This window comes from Anolis carolinensis, chromosome 2, assembly GCF_035594765.1.
Source record: "Anolis carolinensis isolate JA03-04 chromosome 2, rAnoCar3.1.pri, whole genome shotgun sequence".
NCBI lineage: Eukaryota > Metazoa > Chordata > Lepidosauria > Squamata > Dactyloidae > Anolis > Anolis carolinensis.
This window is the reverse complement of record NC_085842.1, coordinates 13,159,364-13,176,345: the sequence shown is the minus strand read 5'-3', so window position 1 is coordinate 13,176,345 and position 16,982 is coordinate 13,159,364. Positions and strand designations below refer to the sequence as shown.

The 16,982-nt window shown below is 45.5% G+C and overlaps 1 protein-coding gene across 1 annotated transcript in view; it reads right to left on the bottom strand.

The window, feature by feature from the left end:
• Window positions 1–16,982, bottom strand: part of LOC103277533 (zinc finger protein 420-like) — a 43,702-nt gene that overhangs the window by 14,309 nt on the left and 12,411 nt on the right. The window contains exons 5-6 of the mRNA XM_062973226.1: window positions 15,110–15,236; window positions 12,144–13,493 (exon numbers count right to left, since the gene is read on the bottom strand). Coding sequence (XP_062829296.1) covers window positions 12,144–13,493; window positions 15,110–15,236 — 1,477 coding nt within the window. The remainder of the gene's footprint in view (window positions 1–12,143; window positions 13,494–15,109; window positions 15,237–16,982) is intronic.

Below are 16,982 nucleotides of genomic sequence, written 5' to 3'. Positions count from 1 at the left end.
TGGAGGAGTCTACGGACAACGCCGGCTCTTCGGCTTAGAAATGGAGATGAGCACCAACCCCCAGAGTCAGACATGACTGGACTTAATGTCTGGGGAAAACCTTTACCCTTGACCTTAACTACCACCAATTCCTCAATACTTTATTTCCCATACCACCAGACTTCGCCACAGCAACGCGTGGCCGGGCACAGCTAGTTACATTATAATATCATTATCAATATTATATGTATATACAATATATTATATTATAAAACTGAGGGCGGGGGCCAGGTAAATGACCTCAGAGGGCCGCATCCGGCCCCCGGGCCTTAGTTTGGGGACCCCTGATCTATAATAATATAATAATCTAAAATAATAATGAGTTTAATTTTTCTTAATTTGTTTTTCGTAACCATTATTATTCCTAGTGATTATTTCTTTTCTTAGAAGCCATCTATTATTTTTCTCCATACTTTATTGAGCTTAGTAACTAATTGTTCTTAATTCTCCTTAACAACAATATATAATAATGTAATATAATACTATAATAACAATGAAATAATAATAATAATAATAATAATAATAATAATAATAATAATAATAATAATAATATAATGCATTTTATTTGTTATCTGGCCTTTTTCCCTATACAGCCAAAAAAAGAAGGCATATATTAAAATAAATTTTTGGGCAGAGATGCCTCTCACCTCCTCTCCTCCTCTCCCAGCAGAAGTGGGAGGTTTCCTCTTCCTGTATTTAGCATTCTGATGCCTTTCTAGGAAACACGTCTCGCTGGTCCTTGGAGGACTGTGAAGCCAAAACTCCCTTTACTTCCGCCCTTCCTTTTGCCCTTCCTCCTCCTGCATTACTGCTTTGTAAATATAAATATAAAAAAATAGAAAATAGGTAAATATATTTTATTTAATATTGTGCATATACTGTAAAAGTATTGTAAAAATAATGTAAATATGATGCAAACATATACAAAAATTTTAAAAATAATGGAAGACTTTATGAAGGATTGGAAGTCATTTTTGGATTTTTTATGATAATAAATTATTCTAATTTATTATTATGTTTTCCTACATGAGGTATAAATATTTAAAATATAATAGAAACTAATGTAAATACGTTTTCTTTAATATTGTAAATATACTGTCAATGAATTGTAAAAATAATGTAAACATAATGTAAACATATACAAAATTTTTAAAAATAATGGAAGACTTTATGAAGGATTGGAAGTCATTTTTGGATTTTTTATGATAATAAATTATTCTAATTTATTATTATGTTTTCTCACATGAGGTATAAATATTTAAAATATAATAGAAAATAATGTAAATACGTTTTCTTTAATATTGTAAATATACTGTAAATGAATTGTTAAAATAATGTAAATATAATGTAAAAATATACATTTTTAAAATGTAAATAAATTTTCTTTAATGTTGTAAATATGCTGTAAATGAATTGTAAAAATAATGTAAATATAATGTAAACATATACAAAAATTTAAAAAAAAATGGAAGACTTTATGAGGGAGTGGAAGTCATTTTTGGGGTTTTTTATGATAATAAATTATTCTAATTTATTATCATAAAAAAAACCCAAAAATGACTTCCAGTCCCTTTCCAATTATTCTAATTTATTATTATATTGCTTTCCTTTATGTGGTATAAATATTTAAAAATATAATAGAAAATAATGTAAATATGTTTGGCACCCATAACCCCCTTTATGTCTGGTGCAGTTTGGAAGAGTTTGGACCATGGATGATGGGATTTGCAGTACCTTCACTCACTATCTGAGACCACTGCGACTCCCACGAATGACGAATCACTACCAAACTTGGCACATAGAGCCCCCATGACCCACTCTACATCCTGGTGCAGTTTGGAAGAGTTTGGACCATGGACGATGGGACTTGCAATATCTTCTCTCTCTTCCTGAGACCACTGCAACTCCCACCAATGACTGATCAAGACCAAACTTGGCACACAGAGCTCCCATGACTTGCTCTAAATCCTGCCGCTGTTTGGAGGGAGATGGACCATGGACGATGGGACTTGCATATCAGAGTTATAGTTCACCGGCACCCACTGCAACCAGCTGACATTGGATCTAGACTAAACTTGGAACACAAGCAAGCAGTGCCCTTCTCAAACAGCTCAGGCACTGCCGGGTCCCCAAGCTAGTCATAATATAAAAAAGAACATGTTAATAGAAAATTAAATATGGTTAGCATCAATGTGATTTTTGAGCTTGCATCTTCTTTACAAGTTGAGTAAGACTGAGGCTAATATTATTGCTCAAAGCTACACATATATCATCACTTACTTTCAATCGATTCCTGGACTTGTTTTTAATTAACCAGCAAAGCAGAAAACCCTTGTTCGCATAAATAAGTTGTGGAGAAGAGCATAAGACAGTGCAAGGCGATTCCTTGAATTTTAGTATAAAAATTGCTTTTTAACACCAAAACTCCTCAGATTTTTAAAAAAGTTGGGAACCACTGCTTTCAAACCCACTGGACACCAGATGGGGGGCAGGGAGGGTTGGAGGGGGCCGTGTTTGTCGGTTGTCCCTCCTAATCCTCAGGCGGCAGGAGGAGGCTGGTGAAGGTGAGGCAAAAGTAAGCAAAGGGTGAAAAGAGGAAGGAAGGAAGGAAGGAAGGAAGGAAGGAAGGAAGGAAGGAAGGAAGGAAGGAAGGAAGGACAGGCAAGAGAAAATAAGGCAGAGGAAAGGATGGGAAGAGAAGAGAAAAAGGAAGGAAAGGCAAGAGAAGGGAAAGCAAGGAAATAAGGAAGGGCAAGGGAAAAGAGGGCAAAGGGAAGGAAGGCAAGAGAAGGAAAGAAGGGCAAGAAATAATAATAATAATAATAATAATAATAATAATAATAATAATAATATGCAGACTGTGCAAGGAAGCTGACAAAACCATGGATCCTATCCTCAGCTGCTATAAGAAAATCGCACAGACAGACTACAAACAGAGGCACAACTATGTGGCCCAAAGGATTCATTGGAACTTATGCCTCAAGTACCACCTCCCAGCAGCAAAGAACTGGTGGGATCACAAACCTGCAAAAGTATTGGAGAATGAGCACGCAAAGGTACTGTGGGGCTTCCAAATCCAGACTGACAAAGTTCTGGAACACAACACACCAGACATCACAGTTGTGGAAAAGAAAAATATTTGGATCATTGATGTTGCCATCCCAGGTGACAGTCGCATTGACGAAAAACAACAGGAAAAACTCAGCCGCTATCAGGACCTCAAGATTGAACTTCAAAGACTCTGGCAGAAACCAGTGCAGGTGGTCCCGGTGGTGATGGGCACACTGGGTGCCGTGCCAAAAGATCTCAGCCGGCATTTGGAAACAATAGACATTGACAAAATTACGATCTGCCAACTGCAAAAGGCCACCCTACTGGGATCTGCACGCATCATCCGAAAATACATCACACAGTCCTAGACACTTGGGAAGTGTTCGACTTGTGATTTTGTGATATGAAATCCAGCATATCTATCTTGTTTGCTGTGTCATACAACAACAACAACAACAACAACAACAACAAACATCACACAGTCCTAGACACTTGGGAAGTGTTTGTGATTTTGTGATATGAAATCCAGCATATCTATCTTGTTTGCTGTGTCATACAACAACAACAACAACAACAACAATAAACATCACACAGTCCTAGACACTTGGGAAGTGTTTGTGATTTTGTGATATGAAATCCAGCATATCTATCTTGTTTGCTGTGTCATACAATAATAATAATAATAAATCTTTATTTATATTCCACTTTTCTCCCTCATGGGACCCAAAGCGGCTTACAACGTATTAAACTCACATAAACAGCAATCAGAGTACATCAATAATAAAAATATAATAAGCAGATTAAGAAAAACAATTACAGTATACATTCAAGTTCATGAGGCATCAAATTGAGATATATATTGCATTCTAATCCAGTCCATAACATACGATAGGGAAGGGAAGGGAAGGAAAGAGAAGAGAAGAGAAGAGAAAGGAAAAGCAAGGAAAGAAGGGCAAGAGAAAAAAGAAGGCAAAGGAAGAGAAGAGAAAGAAAAAGCAAGGAAAGAAGGGCAAGAGAAAAAAGAAAGCAAAGGAAGAGAAGAGAAAGAAAATGCAAAGAAAGAAGGGCAAGAGAAAGGAAGGTCAAGGAAGGGAAGAGGAGAGAAGAGAAGTGTGGGTTGCTTACCTGTAACCATGTTTCTTCGAGTGGTAGTCTGTGAAATTTGTACATATGGGTTTCCCAATGCGCCTGCGCAGATTTCGGAACATTCTAGAAGCTTTGAAACGTTAGAAATGGCAGAGGCCCCGCCCATTCTCCCCATATACTATATAAGCCCGAGGCGGGGGCTCCGCCTCAGTTCCCAGCCGCAAGACAGCAGCTGAGACACCGAGGCATGACATCAGCGGGGCGGACGGGCGGGGCTGTACGAATTTCACAGACTACCACTCGAAGAAACATGGTTACAGGTAAGCAACCCACACTTCTTCGTCGTGGAGTCTGTGAAATGCGTACATATGGGTGACTAGCAAGCTACTAACCTTGGAGGCGGGTCATGCCACGCAGGAAAACAAAACGGCTCTGCCAAAGGCGGCGTCCCTCTTCGCTTGGATGTCCAGCTTGTAATGAGATACGAAGGTGGACGGTGCAGCCCAGGTGGCTGCCTTGCAGATGTCATCTAATGGAACACCTCTTAGGAAGGCTTGAGACGTTGATAGGGCCCTGGTGGAGTGAGCCACTAGGTGCAGTGGAGGTTCCTTCCCTGCCATCTGGTAGGCGAGGCGAATCATCGACGTTATCCAGGATGCCAGCCGCTGGGAGGATACCAGGAGCCCCATAGCATCCTTCCGGTACTTAACAAAAAGCCTTGGCGACTTCCTATGTGGGGCCGTCCTGTGGATGTAATACAGCAAGGCCCTCTTGACATCCAAAGAGTGTAGAGCTGCCTCCAGTGGAGAAGAGGGATTTGGAAAAAAGGAGGGCAGAACGATGTCCTGAGTCATATGGAAGTGGGAGACCACTTTGGGAAGGAATGTTACATCTGTCCGAAGAACTACTTTGTCGTCATGGAAGCGGATATACGGTGGATCGGACCGCAGGGCCGTGATTTCACTGGCCCGCCTAGCAGATGTTATCGCCACAAGAAACGCGGTCTTCCAGGAAAGATGGGATAAACCGTTCGACGCCATCGGCTCGAATGGAGGTTTTGATAGTTGCGAAAGGACTAGTTCCAGACTCCAAGCCGGCGAAGGGAGCGAGGAAGGCGGGTGTAGGTTCTTATAGCCTTTAAGAAACAGCTGGAGCAGAGGGTCCCGAAATAAGGAAGGTTGTCCGGCTTTCCTTCGGAACCAGGATAATGCCGCCACATAGCACTTAATCGAAGACAGGGACATACCCTTGGATGACAGGTGAACTAAAAAGTCCAAAACAACAGAAACAGGGGCCGTAAGAGGATTAACATTTAAGGTGTCAACGTAGCTTGTGAAGCGAGCCCACTTATAGGTGTAAGCCCTCTTAGTCGAAACCTTTTGGGCTGCGAGGATTATTTGTCGGACGGCGTCGGACAGATGTGCTGTGGCCTGATCCTCCACGCCGTCAGACGAAGGGTTGTAACGTCCGGGTGTCGGACAAGTCCGTCCTGTATTGTGAGCAGGTCCGGGGAGCACCGGAGGCGAACGTAGTCGTCCCTTGATGCGTTCAGTAGGGTTGCGAACCACGGCTGCCGGGGCCACCAGGGTGCTACAAGGATGCAATCCGCATTGTCCGCTACGATCTTGGCTATTACTCGAGAGAGTAGTGGAAGAGGCGGAAACGCGTAGAGTAGGCCTGGCACCCAGGAGAAAAGAAAGGCGTCTCCCAGGCAGCCTGGGGATGCGAGAGGGCGCAGGCGTGCACAGTATTGAGGACACTGGCTGTTGGTGGGTGAGGCGAAGAGGTCCAGCCGAGGGGTCCCCCAACAGCGTGTTAGGAACTGGAACTCTCTGCTGTGGAGACGCCATTCGTGGTTGGTAGCAGTGTCCCTGCTTAGGGCATCTGCTAGTGTGTTTTCCTCTCCCGGTAAATATACTGCGATCAGATGAATGTGTCTTGCGATGCACCATTCCCATATTCGAGACACAATCAGCAGGAGAGTTCTCGAGCGGGTCCCCCCTTGTTTGTTGATATAAAATTATACAGCCGTGTTGTCCGTGACTACTTGGATGACACGGCCCTTGACCAGGTGGGCGAAGGACCTGAGGGCTTTCTCCACTGCGAGTAGTTCCAACGCATTGATGTGATGAGCTTGTTCCTTCAGAGACCAGTGATTGTGGATTGTCAACCCTTGGATGTGCGCGCCCCACCCTAGGCGGGAAGCATCCATGGTCAGCGACAAGGATGGACGAGGTTGGCTGAACGGTAGGCCAGATTGAACATTGCACCTCCTTGTCCACCAGGAGAGGGACTCTAGGACAGACTGCGGAGGATGAAGGATGACATTTTGACGGTCCCGGTGCGGGTTGAAGACGCGGATGAACCAGTTTTGAAGGGGCCTTAGGCGGAGGCGAGCGAACCCGGTGACAGCCGTGGTTGAGGCCATGTGGCCCAAAACTGACTGGATAGACCACGCAGACGCCCGGCCAGAGGCCCGTAGTTCGTTGATCATAGACCTGAGGTTCCTGAACCTTTCCTCTGGCAGATAAGCCCTCTGAGCCCTGGTGTCCAGGACAGCTCCAATAAAAGTGATCTGTTGGGTAGGGGAGAGGTGGGATTTCTCCCGATTGATAACAAGCCCAAGGTTCTGTAGAAGAGATAGGGTATACTGAATGTTGGACTGTAGCTGGCAGTAAGAGTGAGCAGTCAGAAGCCAGTCATCAATGTACGGAAAAACCACTATGTGTCGCTGGCGGAGGTGAGCTGCCACCACCGCCATGCACTTAGTGAAAACACGTGGCGCTGTTGACAGGCCAAATGGTAAAACATTAAATGAAAAACAACGATCCCCAACTGCAAAACTAAGAAACCTTCGGTGGTCACTCCTAATGGAGATGTGGAAGTACGCATCTCGGAGGTCCACCGTGGCCAACCACGCCCCTTTCCTGAGGAATGCCAAAATGGAAGGAAGGGTGACCATACGAAACTTTTTCAGCCTGATAAACTCATTGACTCTACGGAGGTCGAGGATTGGGCGGAGTCCGCCCCCTCGTTTGGAAACTAGGAAGTAACGAGAAAAGAAACAAAACTGGGTTTGGTGATGTGGTACTGGTGAGATCGCCCCTTTTTCGAGTAAGGAAGAGACCTCCTCGCACAAAGCATCGGAGGGGGGCGTGGTGCAAATGCGCCCCACCGGGGATAAGAAAAAAATTCTATGGCGTATCCTTCCTCTATAATGGTAAGGACCCAGGCATCAGTCGTGATTTGACGCCAACTCTCAAGGAAAGGTAAGAGTCTGTTTAGGTACGTGGGGCCACTGGGGTCTGAATGGGCCAAACTAATGGGGCAACAAGTGGCCAACTGGGCCTTGAAACCAACTGGGGAGGGGGAAACAGGCGGGGATTGAGCAGGGCTAAAAGCGACGCTTCTTGTTGTCAGAGGGTTTCGGTCCCCGGTATTGACCTCTAAGGGGCAGGGGTGGTTTCCGATTTCCAACTGAGGGAGGTTGCTGTCGTTGCTTACCTCGGAACGAAAAAGGGCTATAGCGTCTACGCTGGTATTGTGAGTTAAAGCCCCAGCGGTGACGCTGCTGGAAAGAGTAGGGCTGGTAGGGCTGACCATATTTACTGACAGTTTGTTTCATCTTATGAGAATGCTCGAGCTGGGAGTCAGTGTCTGGGTTAAACAACCCCGCCTCATCCATGGGAAGGTCTTCTATTAATGCCCGCGCCGAGGGTGACAACGTAGAAGCTCGCAGCCAGGCATGCCTTCGGAGGGCAACCGCTCCAGCCAACAGCTTGCCAGAGGCATCAGCGGTATTCTTTGCCAAGTCCTTTTGTAGTGATGTAAGTAGGAGCGCCTCCTGCTGGAAGGCCTTGGCAAGGGCTTGTTCGCCCAGGGGAAGAGAATCCAGGTAAGTGCTGAGCTTGCTCCACAGAAAGTTTTGGTAGACGCTCATGTATACCCCGTAATGGGCCATACGGGCGAAGAGGCACGCCGATGAATAAAACTTCCTTGCCATGGTATCCAGTTTCTTGCCCTCTCTATCGGAGGGGGTAGACTGGGCCTTCTGTGCTGGCCTGGGTTGAGCATCTGTCACTACCGAGTTAGCTTTGGGGAGTTTCGCTAGCCAGGAGGCAGTGGATAAATCAATTTTATACAAATTCTCTGCTCTTTTAGGGGTAGCAGGGACAATTGATGGTGCTACCCCCACTGTTTTAATGACTTGCAACAGATAAGGCAGAGTAGGGAGTGCTGTGGTCACTGGGGGTCGCTGTTCCGAAGAGGAGAAGCAGGGATCCTCCACCACATTGGTAGGCTTGGGAGTGGGAAGGTTAAGTGCTCTGGATAGACGAATGAGAAGGGCAGAGAAGTTTCTAAACTCCTCTGCCTGGAGGGGGTCTGGATCCATATCTCCCGAAGCTGAAGCTGGCAGTGCTTCATCTCTGGCCTCAGGGGCGTCCTTATCGGTCTCCAGATTTGTCAGAATGAGAGGTGTTTGATGCTGGGCCTCATTCCCCTGTCGGCCTGATGTTAATGGCATCGGTGTCTGGGGTGGGGGGGGGCCCGCGGAGGAGGCGGAAGCCCTGCCTGGGGCCGAGATCGTGGCGGTCGCGGAGGGAGGCGCCTCCGAAGGTGGCCTCGGTACCGAGGGAGGGATTTCGCCCCGGTTCCAAGGATATCCGCATTGCTGATAATAAGCTTCGAACCCTGGGAAGGGAGGAGGGGGCGGATAGGCGAAATAGGGAGGGTCAGGGAATCTGTAATAAGGCCCCGGGGAGCAGGAACGAGAATAAAAGGACGCCCTCGAGGGGCTCCTACCACGCGAGTCCCAGGAGTCTCGGGACGGAGAGCGTCCTCGATACCGAGGGGCCCTTCCGCTGCTGCGGGAGGGCCGTTCCTCTCGGCTGCTTCTAGGGCCTGGATCCGGCCGAGATGGATGGGCCTGCATGGCTCTAGGAGAGTAGGGCAGATTCTTCTCCGGAGGCTCCGACGCAGCCGCATCCGCCATCTTGTCTTTGTCCCCTTGGGTCTCGGCGGGAGATAAGAGGAGAGGAGCCTCGTCGGCAGCGGGCGGAGTTAGGGAGGCTCGGTTCGTCAGGCCCGCTGTATACAGGAGGGCTCAAGGGCCTTTGGCCAGAGAGTTGCCTCAGCTTCTTGGGCTTTTTATGTCCTTCCTTCGGTTTCGCCCCTTTTTGGGGCTTGGAAGTTTTAGCCCTTTTAGTGGGCACTTCCCCCGAGGGCTCCTCAGTCTCACCAGCTTCCTCCCCAGCCGGGAGGGAATCAAGCGGCTCTACTGGGTGGAGAGACGGAGGCGTCTCCGAAGAGGGGCGCTTGTCCGCCCGCGCTCCTCCCGGGGCGGGGGCCTGTTCCGGCGCGAGCGCTTGCTCGTACAAAACCGCTTTGAGGCGAGCCTCTCAGTTGCGCCGTGCCTGAGGGGTAAAACCCTGACAAATGGAGCAGGATTGGGGGATGTGGCCCTCCCCCAGGCACAAAAGGCACATATTGTGCCCATCTGAGTCGGGGAGCTTTCCCCCACAGGCCCCGCATTTTTTGAAAAACAGAGTAGCCATGCCTGCCTGAACGGCGAACGGTCCGAGGTCTGGATAGGAGAAGTGCGGATGGTCGATGGGAGTCCGAGTCAAGGGGTAAGTCAAGCCAGTAGGTCAGGGAGTAGAGTATAGAACAGTCAAACAGTCCAAGGTCGAGCCGGGAAAAACCCGTTAGGAATCAGAAAAGCTAGTAGAACGGTTCCTTCTATCTGCTGTCGCGCTGAAAGAAGAACTGAGGCGGAGCCCCCGCCTCGGGCTTATATAGTATATGGGGAGAATGGGCGGGGCCTCCGCCATTTCTAACGTTTCAAAGCTTCTAGAATGTTCCGAAATCTGCGCAGGCGCATTGGGAAACCCATATGTACGCATTTCACAGACTCCACGACGAAGAAAAAGGAAAGAAGGGCAAGAGAAAAGAAGGAAAAGATAATGAAGTGAAGGAAAGGGAAGGGAAAAAGGAAGGAAGAGAAAAAGGAAGGAAGAGGAAGAGAAAAGAAGGCAAAGGGCAGGGTGGGAAGGGAAGAGAAGAGAAAAAGGAAGGAAGGGCAAGAGAAAAAGAGACAAAGAGAAGGAAAAGAAGGGAAGGGGAAAAGGAAGGGCAAGAGAAAAGAAGACAAAGGAAGGGAAGAGAAGGCAAGGATAGAAAGAAAGAAAGAAAGAAAGAAAGAAAGAAAGAAAGAAAGAAAGAAAGAAAGAAAGAAAGAAAGGAAAGAAACGAGAAATGGGAAGGAAGGGCAAGAGAAAAGGCAAAGGAAGGAAAGAGAAGAGAAAAGGGAAGGGAGGAAGGGCAAGGGAAAAGAGGGCAAAAGGAAGGAAGAGAAGGGAAGAGAAAAAGGGCAAGAGAAAAGAAAACAAAGGAAGGGAAGAGAACACACGGATAGAAGGAAAGAAGGAAGGAGAGGAAAGAGAAAAGGGAAGGAAGGGGAAGAGAAAAGAAGGCAAAGGAAGGGAAGGGAAGAGAAAGAAAAAGCAAGGAAAGTAGGGCAAGAGAAAGAAGGCAAAAGAACGGAAAGTGATAGGAAAGGAAGGGAAGGAAAAAAGCCAGGCAACCGCCAAGAAGAGAAAGAAAAAGCAAGGGAAGAGAAGAGAATGAAAGAGAGAAGGAGACCCCAATGCACTCCGAGGCAAGAACACGTGCCACCCTTATCATTTCAGACAAAAGGCCCCTCTCTGACCAAGGTACTGCGGGAAAAATACAATCAAAGCACCCCCGACAGATGGCCATCCAGCCTCTGCTTAAAGGCTTCCAAAGAAGGAGCTTCACAGACCATATTTTAGTTCTTGCGAACAACTGGTGGTTCATGGACCACTGGCTGGGGACCACTGTCTTAAAGGGAAAGGGCTAACTCTGGATGCCTCCCATAATGGCCGGGCTGTGGCGCAGCTGGCTAGTAACCAGCTGCAATAAATCACTACTGACCGAGAGGTCATGAGTTCGAAGCCCGGGTCGGGTTAAGCCCCCGACCATTAAATAGCCCGGCTTGCTGTTGACCTATGCAGCCCCGAAAGACAGTTGCATCTGTCAAGTAGGGAAATTTAGGTACGCTTTATGTGGGAGGCTAATTTAACTAATTTACAACATCATAAAACTGCCAGCAAAACACGAGGAAAGGAATGAGGAAGTACAGCCACTAGTGGACAGTGAAGCAACAGCTCCCCCTGTGGCCGGAATCGTGAAGCTGGAAAAAAAAAGTTAAATGCCTCTGTGTCTGTCTAATGTATGTTGTTTGTCTGTTGGCATTTAATGTTTGCCATATATGTGTTCATTGTAATCTGCCCTGAGTCCCCTTCGGGGTGAGAAAGAAGGGCGGAATATAAATACTGTAAATAAATAAATAAAAATAAATGTACAATATGCAAGCTAACCACTCCGGACTAATGAGGAAAACAGAGTTTCTGTAGGAAACATCCACAAACTGGTTATTTGCAACCAAGGTGGAAATGGAGCTGGAAACTAAGCCCAGAGGAACAACTGATGGAGTTACATATGGTTGATTTTTTTTCAGACAAGGTGACAAGAAAACTATATTCAAACCTCTGAAGCAGTGGTCCTCAACCTGTGGGTCCTCAGGTGTTTTGGCATACAACTCCCAGAAATCAGAGCCAGTTTACCAGCTGTTAGGATTTATGGGAGTTGAAGGCCAAAACATCTGGGGACCCACAGGTTGAGAACCACTGCTCTGAAGGATTGTCACGCAGAGCTTGCTTTCTGCTGCTCCAGAGAACAGGACCTCCAACTTACGGATTCAAATGACAAGAACGAGGACTCCACCAAATCTGACGCAGAACTTCTCAAAGGGTCCTGTTTGAAATCAGACATTTACCCACAATGGCTGTTTTTTTTTAGCCTGTACGTGTTCTCTGGTGCTGGTTAAGGGATGAAGTCTGAGTAAAACATTTTCCACATTCATGGCATTTGTATGGTTTCTACTGTGTGGAGTCTTTTGTGCTTCGTCAAGCTTGAACTGTAAGCAAAACATTTCCCACACTCCTGGCATTGGTAGGGCTTCTCTCCTGTGTGGAGACTTTTGTGGCTCGCCAAAGCTGAACTGTAAACAAAACATTTCCCACACTCCTCACATTGGTAGGGCTTCTCTCCTGTGTGGAGTCTTTTGTGGCTCACCAAGGGTGAATGGGAAGCAAAACATTTTCCACACTCCTGGCATTGGTATGGCTTCTCTCCTGTGTGGCGTCTTTTGTGGCTCACCAAGCCTGAACTGTAAGCAAAACATTTCCCACACTCCTGGCATTGGTATGGCTTCTCTCCTGTGTGGAGTCTTTTGTGGCTCACCAAGACCGAACTGTAAGCAAAACTTTTCCCACACTCCTGGCACTGGTATGGCTTTTCTCCTGTGTGTAGTATTTTGTGCTTCAACAAGTCTGAATGGGAAGCAGAACATTTCCCACACTCCTCACATTTGTATGGCGTCTCTCCTGTGTGTAGTCTTTTGTGCTTCAACCAGTCTGAATGGGAAGCAGAACATTTCCCACACTCCTCACATTTGTATGGCTTTTCCCCGGTGTGGACTCTTTTGTGGTTCACCAAGTCTGAACTATAAACAAAACATCTCCCACACTCCTGGCATTGGTGTGGCTTGTCTCCTGTGTGAAGTCTTTTATGCTTCACCAAGTATGAATTGGAAGCAAAACATTTCCCACACTCCTGGCATTCGTATGGCTTGTCTCTTGTGTGAAGTCCTTTGTGCCTCACCAAACTTGAACTATCAGCAAAACATTTCCCACACTCCTTGCATTGGTATGGCTTCTCTCCTGTGTGGTGTCTGTTGTGCTTCAACAAGTCTGAACTGTAAGCAAAACATTTTCCACACTCCTGGCATTTGTATGGCTTCTCTCCTGTGTGGAGTCTTTCGTGGCTCACCAAGACTGAACTGGAAGCAAAACATTTTCCACACTGCTGGCATTGATACGGCTTCTCTCCTGTGTGGAGTCTTTTGTGCCCCACCAATTCTGAACTGTAAGCAAAACACTTCCCACACTCCTGGCATCTATATGTTTCCTGACGTGTGTGAAATTTATCATGTTTCACCGCACCTTTTGCTGATACTTTCCATTTAAGATGGCTTTTCCCAGCATCTAGTGTCTTGTAAAACGCAAGTGCCACATTTTTGGTAAAACATTGCCCACATACATTGCATTTGTCGGGCCTTTCTCTGGCAGGACTTCCATCTTCTCTGTGGGCTTGTTGGCGTCGACGAAGGACCCCGTCGTGTCCCAAATGCTTCCTGCATTCTGTGCATACATGGCTCTTCTCCCCGTTATCTACTGTGAAGAAGAACAGAAACAATCATTCCTCAGTGTGAGTGATAAGGACTCTAAGGAAGTGGGCTAAGAAGTGGATTGAAATGATCCTTAAAACAACATAGACATGGAGGAAAAGAAGAAATACATGTTGTCCTTTCCCTGCCCTTGTTCAGTAAAGATGGACCCTGGTTGTCTGCCTGGAGCCTCTAAGAGAGAGATGAGTAACATATGCTCCAGAGGCTCCCTGTTGCTCAGCCCAGCCCGGTTTTTTATTCCGTCTCCTTCTCTCTGGGGAATGGATGCCTTTTCCTTTCACATCCAAATGCTGGCCTTTTTCTCTAGCTTGTAGTGTTATGCCTCTGCTTGTATTATGCTCACAGGCATAATAGATGATTATTATTAACTCTCTCCCCAGGACCGTGGTGGAGGCTCCTTCCTTGGAGGCTTTTAAGCAGAGGCTGGATGGCCATCTGTCGGGGGTGCTTTGAATGCGATTTCCTGCTTCTTAGCAGGGGGTTGGACTAGATGGCCCATGTGGTCTCTTCCAACTCTACTATTCTATGATTCTATGATGATGATGATTATTATTATTATTATTATTATTATTGACACAACGACGTTCCTTCGGGGAGATGGGGCGGGGTATAAAAATAAAGTTATTATTATTATTATTATATTGTATGACACAGCAAACAAGATAGGCATGCTGGATTTCGTTTCACAAAACCACAAGTCGAACACTTCCCAAGTGTCTAGGACTGTGTGATATATTTTCGGATGATGCGTGCAGATCCCAGCAGGGTGGCCTTTTGCAGCTGGCAGATCGTGATTTTGTCAATGTCTATTGTTTCCAAATGCGGGCTGAGATCTTTTGGCACGACTCCCAGTGTGCCCATCACCACCGGGACCACCTGCACTGGTTTCTGCCAGAGTCTTTGAAGTTCAATCTTGAGGTCCTGATAGCGGCTGAGTTTTTCCTGTTGTTTTTCATCAATGCGACTGTCACCTGGGATGGCGACATCAATGATCCAAACCTTGTTCTTTTCCACAACTGTGATGTCTGGTGTGTTGTGCTCCAGCACTTTGTCAGTCTGGATTCGGAAGTCCCACAGTATCTTTGCGTGCTCATTTTCCACAACCTTTGCTGGTTTGTGATCCCACCATTTCTTTGCTGCTGGCAGGTGGTACTTGAGGCATAAGTTCCAATGGATCATTTGGGCCACACAGTTGTGCCTCTGTTTGTAGTCTGTCTGTGCAATTTTCTTACAGCAGCTGAGGATATGATCAATGGTTTCATCAGCTTCCTTGCACAGTCTGCATTTTGGGTCATCAGCTGATTTTTCGATCTTGGCCTTAATTGCCTTTGTCCTGATGGCTTGCTCCTCGGCTGCAAGGATCAGGCCTTCTGTCTCCTTCTTCAGGGTCCCATTCGTGAGCTAGAGCCAGGTCTTCTCCTTATCAGCTTTTCCTTCATTATTATTATTATTATTATTATTATTATTATTATTATTATTATTATTATTATGATGTCATATATTTCTAACATAAGCCCTGCCTTGCAGACCCTCAGTGACTGTGATGATTTAGGATAATACTGCATTTTGAAATAGAAATCCCCATCAGTGAGGGAGCCTTACCAAGAGAGTCCACAATCCCATTCATCTCCTCCATGATCTGCTTGTGCAAGGCTTTCTGATCCGGATTCAGGAGAACCCACTCCTCCAGGGAGAAATCCACAGCCACGTCCTCAAAGGCGATTGGGCCCTGGCGGAAGAAGAAAAGATTCCCTTCTATTAGCCAAAATGTACAAAACAGTTTCTGATAAGTGTTGGAAATGTAAAGAACAAGTTGGCTCCTTCTATCACATGTGGTGGTCTTGTAAAGAAGCAACAAAGTTTTGGACGAAGATTCATGAAGAATCACAAAAGGTTTTAAAGAGAAACTTTATAAGAAAACCAGAGTACTGTCTATTAGGATTTACAGATTTAGACTTACAATTGACTGAACAAGAAGATAAACTTTTCACTTTTATTACGACCACCACTAAAATTGTTTTCGCTAGAGAATGGAAACAGGAATCAGCCCCACCAATTGTGGAGTGGGTGGAGAAGATAAGAGAAGATAAGAGAAATAAAGGATATGGACAAACTGACTTTTTTGTTGAAGAAAAATACAGGCAAGATAATGAAAAGAACGAATTGGGACGATCTTCAGGGCTATCTGGATAATTTGAGAAAATGAAGATTACGAGAGACAATTTTACTATTTTTTTCTTTAGTAAGAAAAAATATTATTGAATAATAAGAAAATATTATCCAAGAAGATGGAATGGATGTCACATTTGTGTGTGTGTATACTTTTGTAGATTGTAGACTTTTATCTTTCTCTCTTTTTCCTACTTTTCTATACCTTGGTTGTTCTCACTATTTTGATGGAGTATAAAAAATTTAATAACATTCTTTTTAAAAAAGAAAAAAAAAGATTCCCTTCTCACATGAGAGCTATCAAGAAAAATAGTAACAAGAAAATCTTTAAAGTAGATTTACATTCCTGTTGGTTGTTTGAAAGGAAAAGGGCTAAAGCCTCTGTGGAGGAGGGAGGACGGGGGATGACTTTTTAAAAACACAAAAATACGCTGCCACCAAAATATATAGAGGATCAAAATATATCGCTGCCACCATTCATGTGTTCAGGAGCCTTACTTTTATTATGTTGGGTCCTGAAGAGAGAGAGAGAGAGACTATGAATAAGGTGAAAAAATAACTGTTTATTTATTTGTCACTTGAAGGTACGTAAGTGTAATGGTTTCAGTAACATATATACAGTGCAGATGCTTGGTAGTTACAATAATGGCTTTTGATGATTCACTTCTGAAGATGTTACTTATAAACTATTTTCTGTGTGACTTTGTTCCTTATAGTTCCTACGTTTCCTAACTAGACTCTGAATCCTGACTAACTGCACTTTAAAACTTCCCTGAAATCACTCAGAGCCAACTGAACTAACTGCTCCCAGCTAACTGAAAAAGAATGTTCAGATAACTTTCTAACTGCCACTTTGGCTCCGCCCATCTCCGATGACCCAGCACCTGCTCATTTGCATGCAGCCAATCAGGCAGCATCTATGCAAATGGCTGCTCGACAGCTGCCTGTCTCCCTGGACACACACCAGTCCTTCGAGGTGGGCCACATACCAACTTTCTAAAGGCAGACCAGAGCCGTTACAGCCTCCATGCCAGTTGTAAGTTTCGTAGAGACGATGGGTTGGTCACAGTCAGAACCATTTCTTAATTGATATGTAGAATCAGAAATGAGATCTGAGCATGTTCTCGCTTTTATTGTGATGCCCAGAACTGGACACAGTGTTGTTCCAGGTGAGGTCTCCCCAAAGCAGAAAGAAGGTCACCATGACTTCACTTAATCTAGACACTATATTCCTTGGGATGCAGCCCAAAATCTCATAGTCTTTTAAGCTGCTCCATCACACTGTTGGCTCATGTTCCACTTGTGG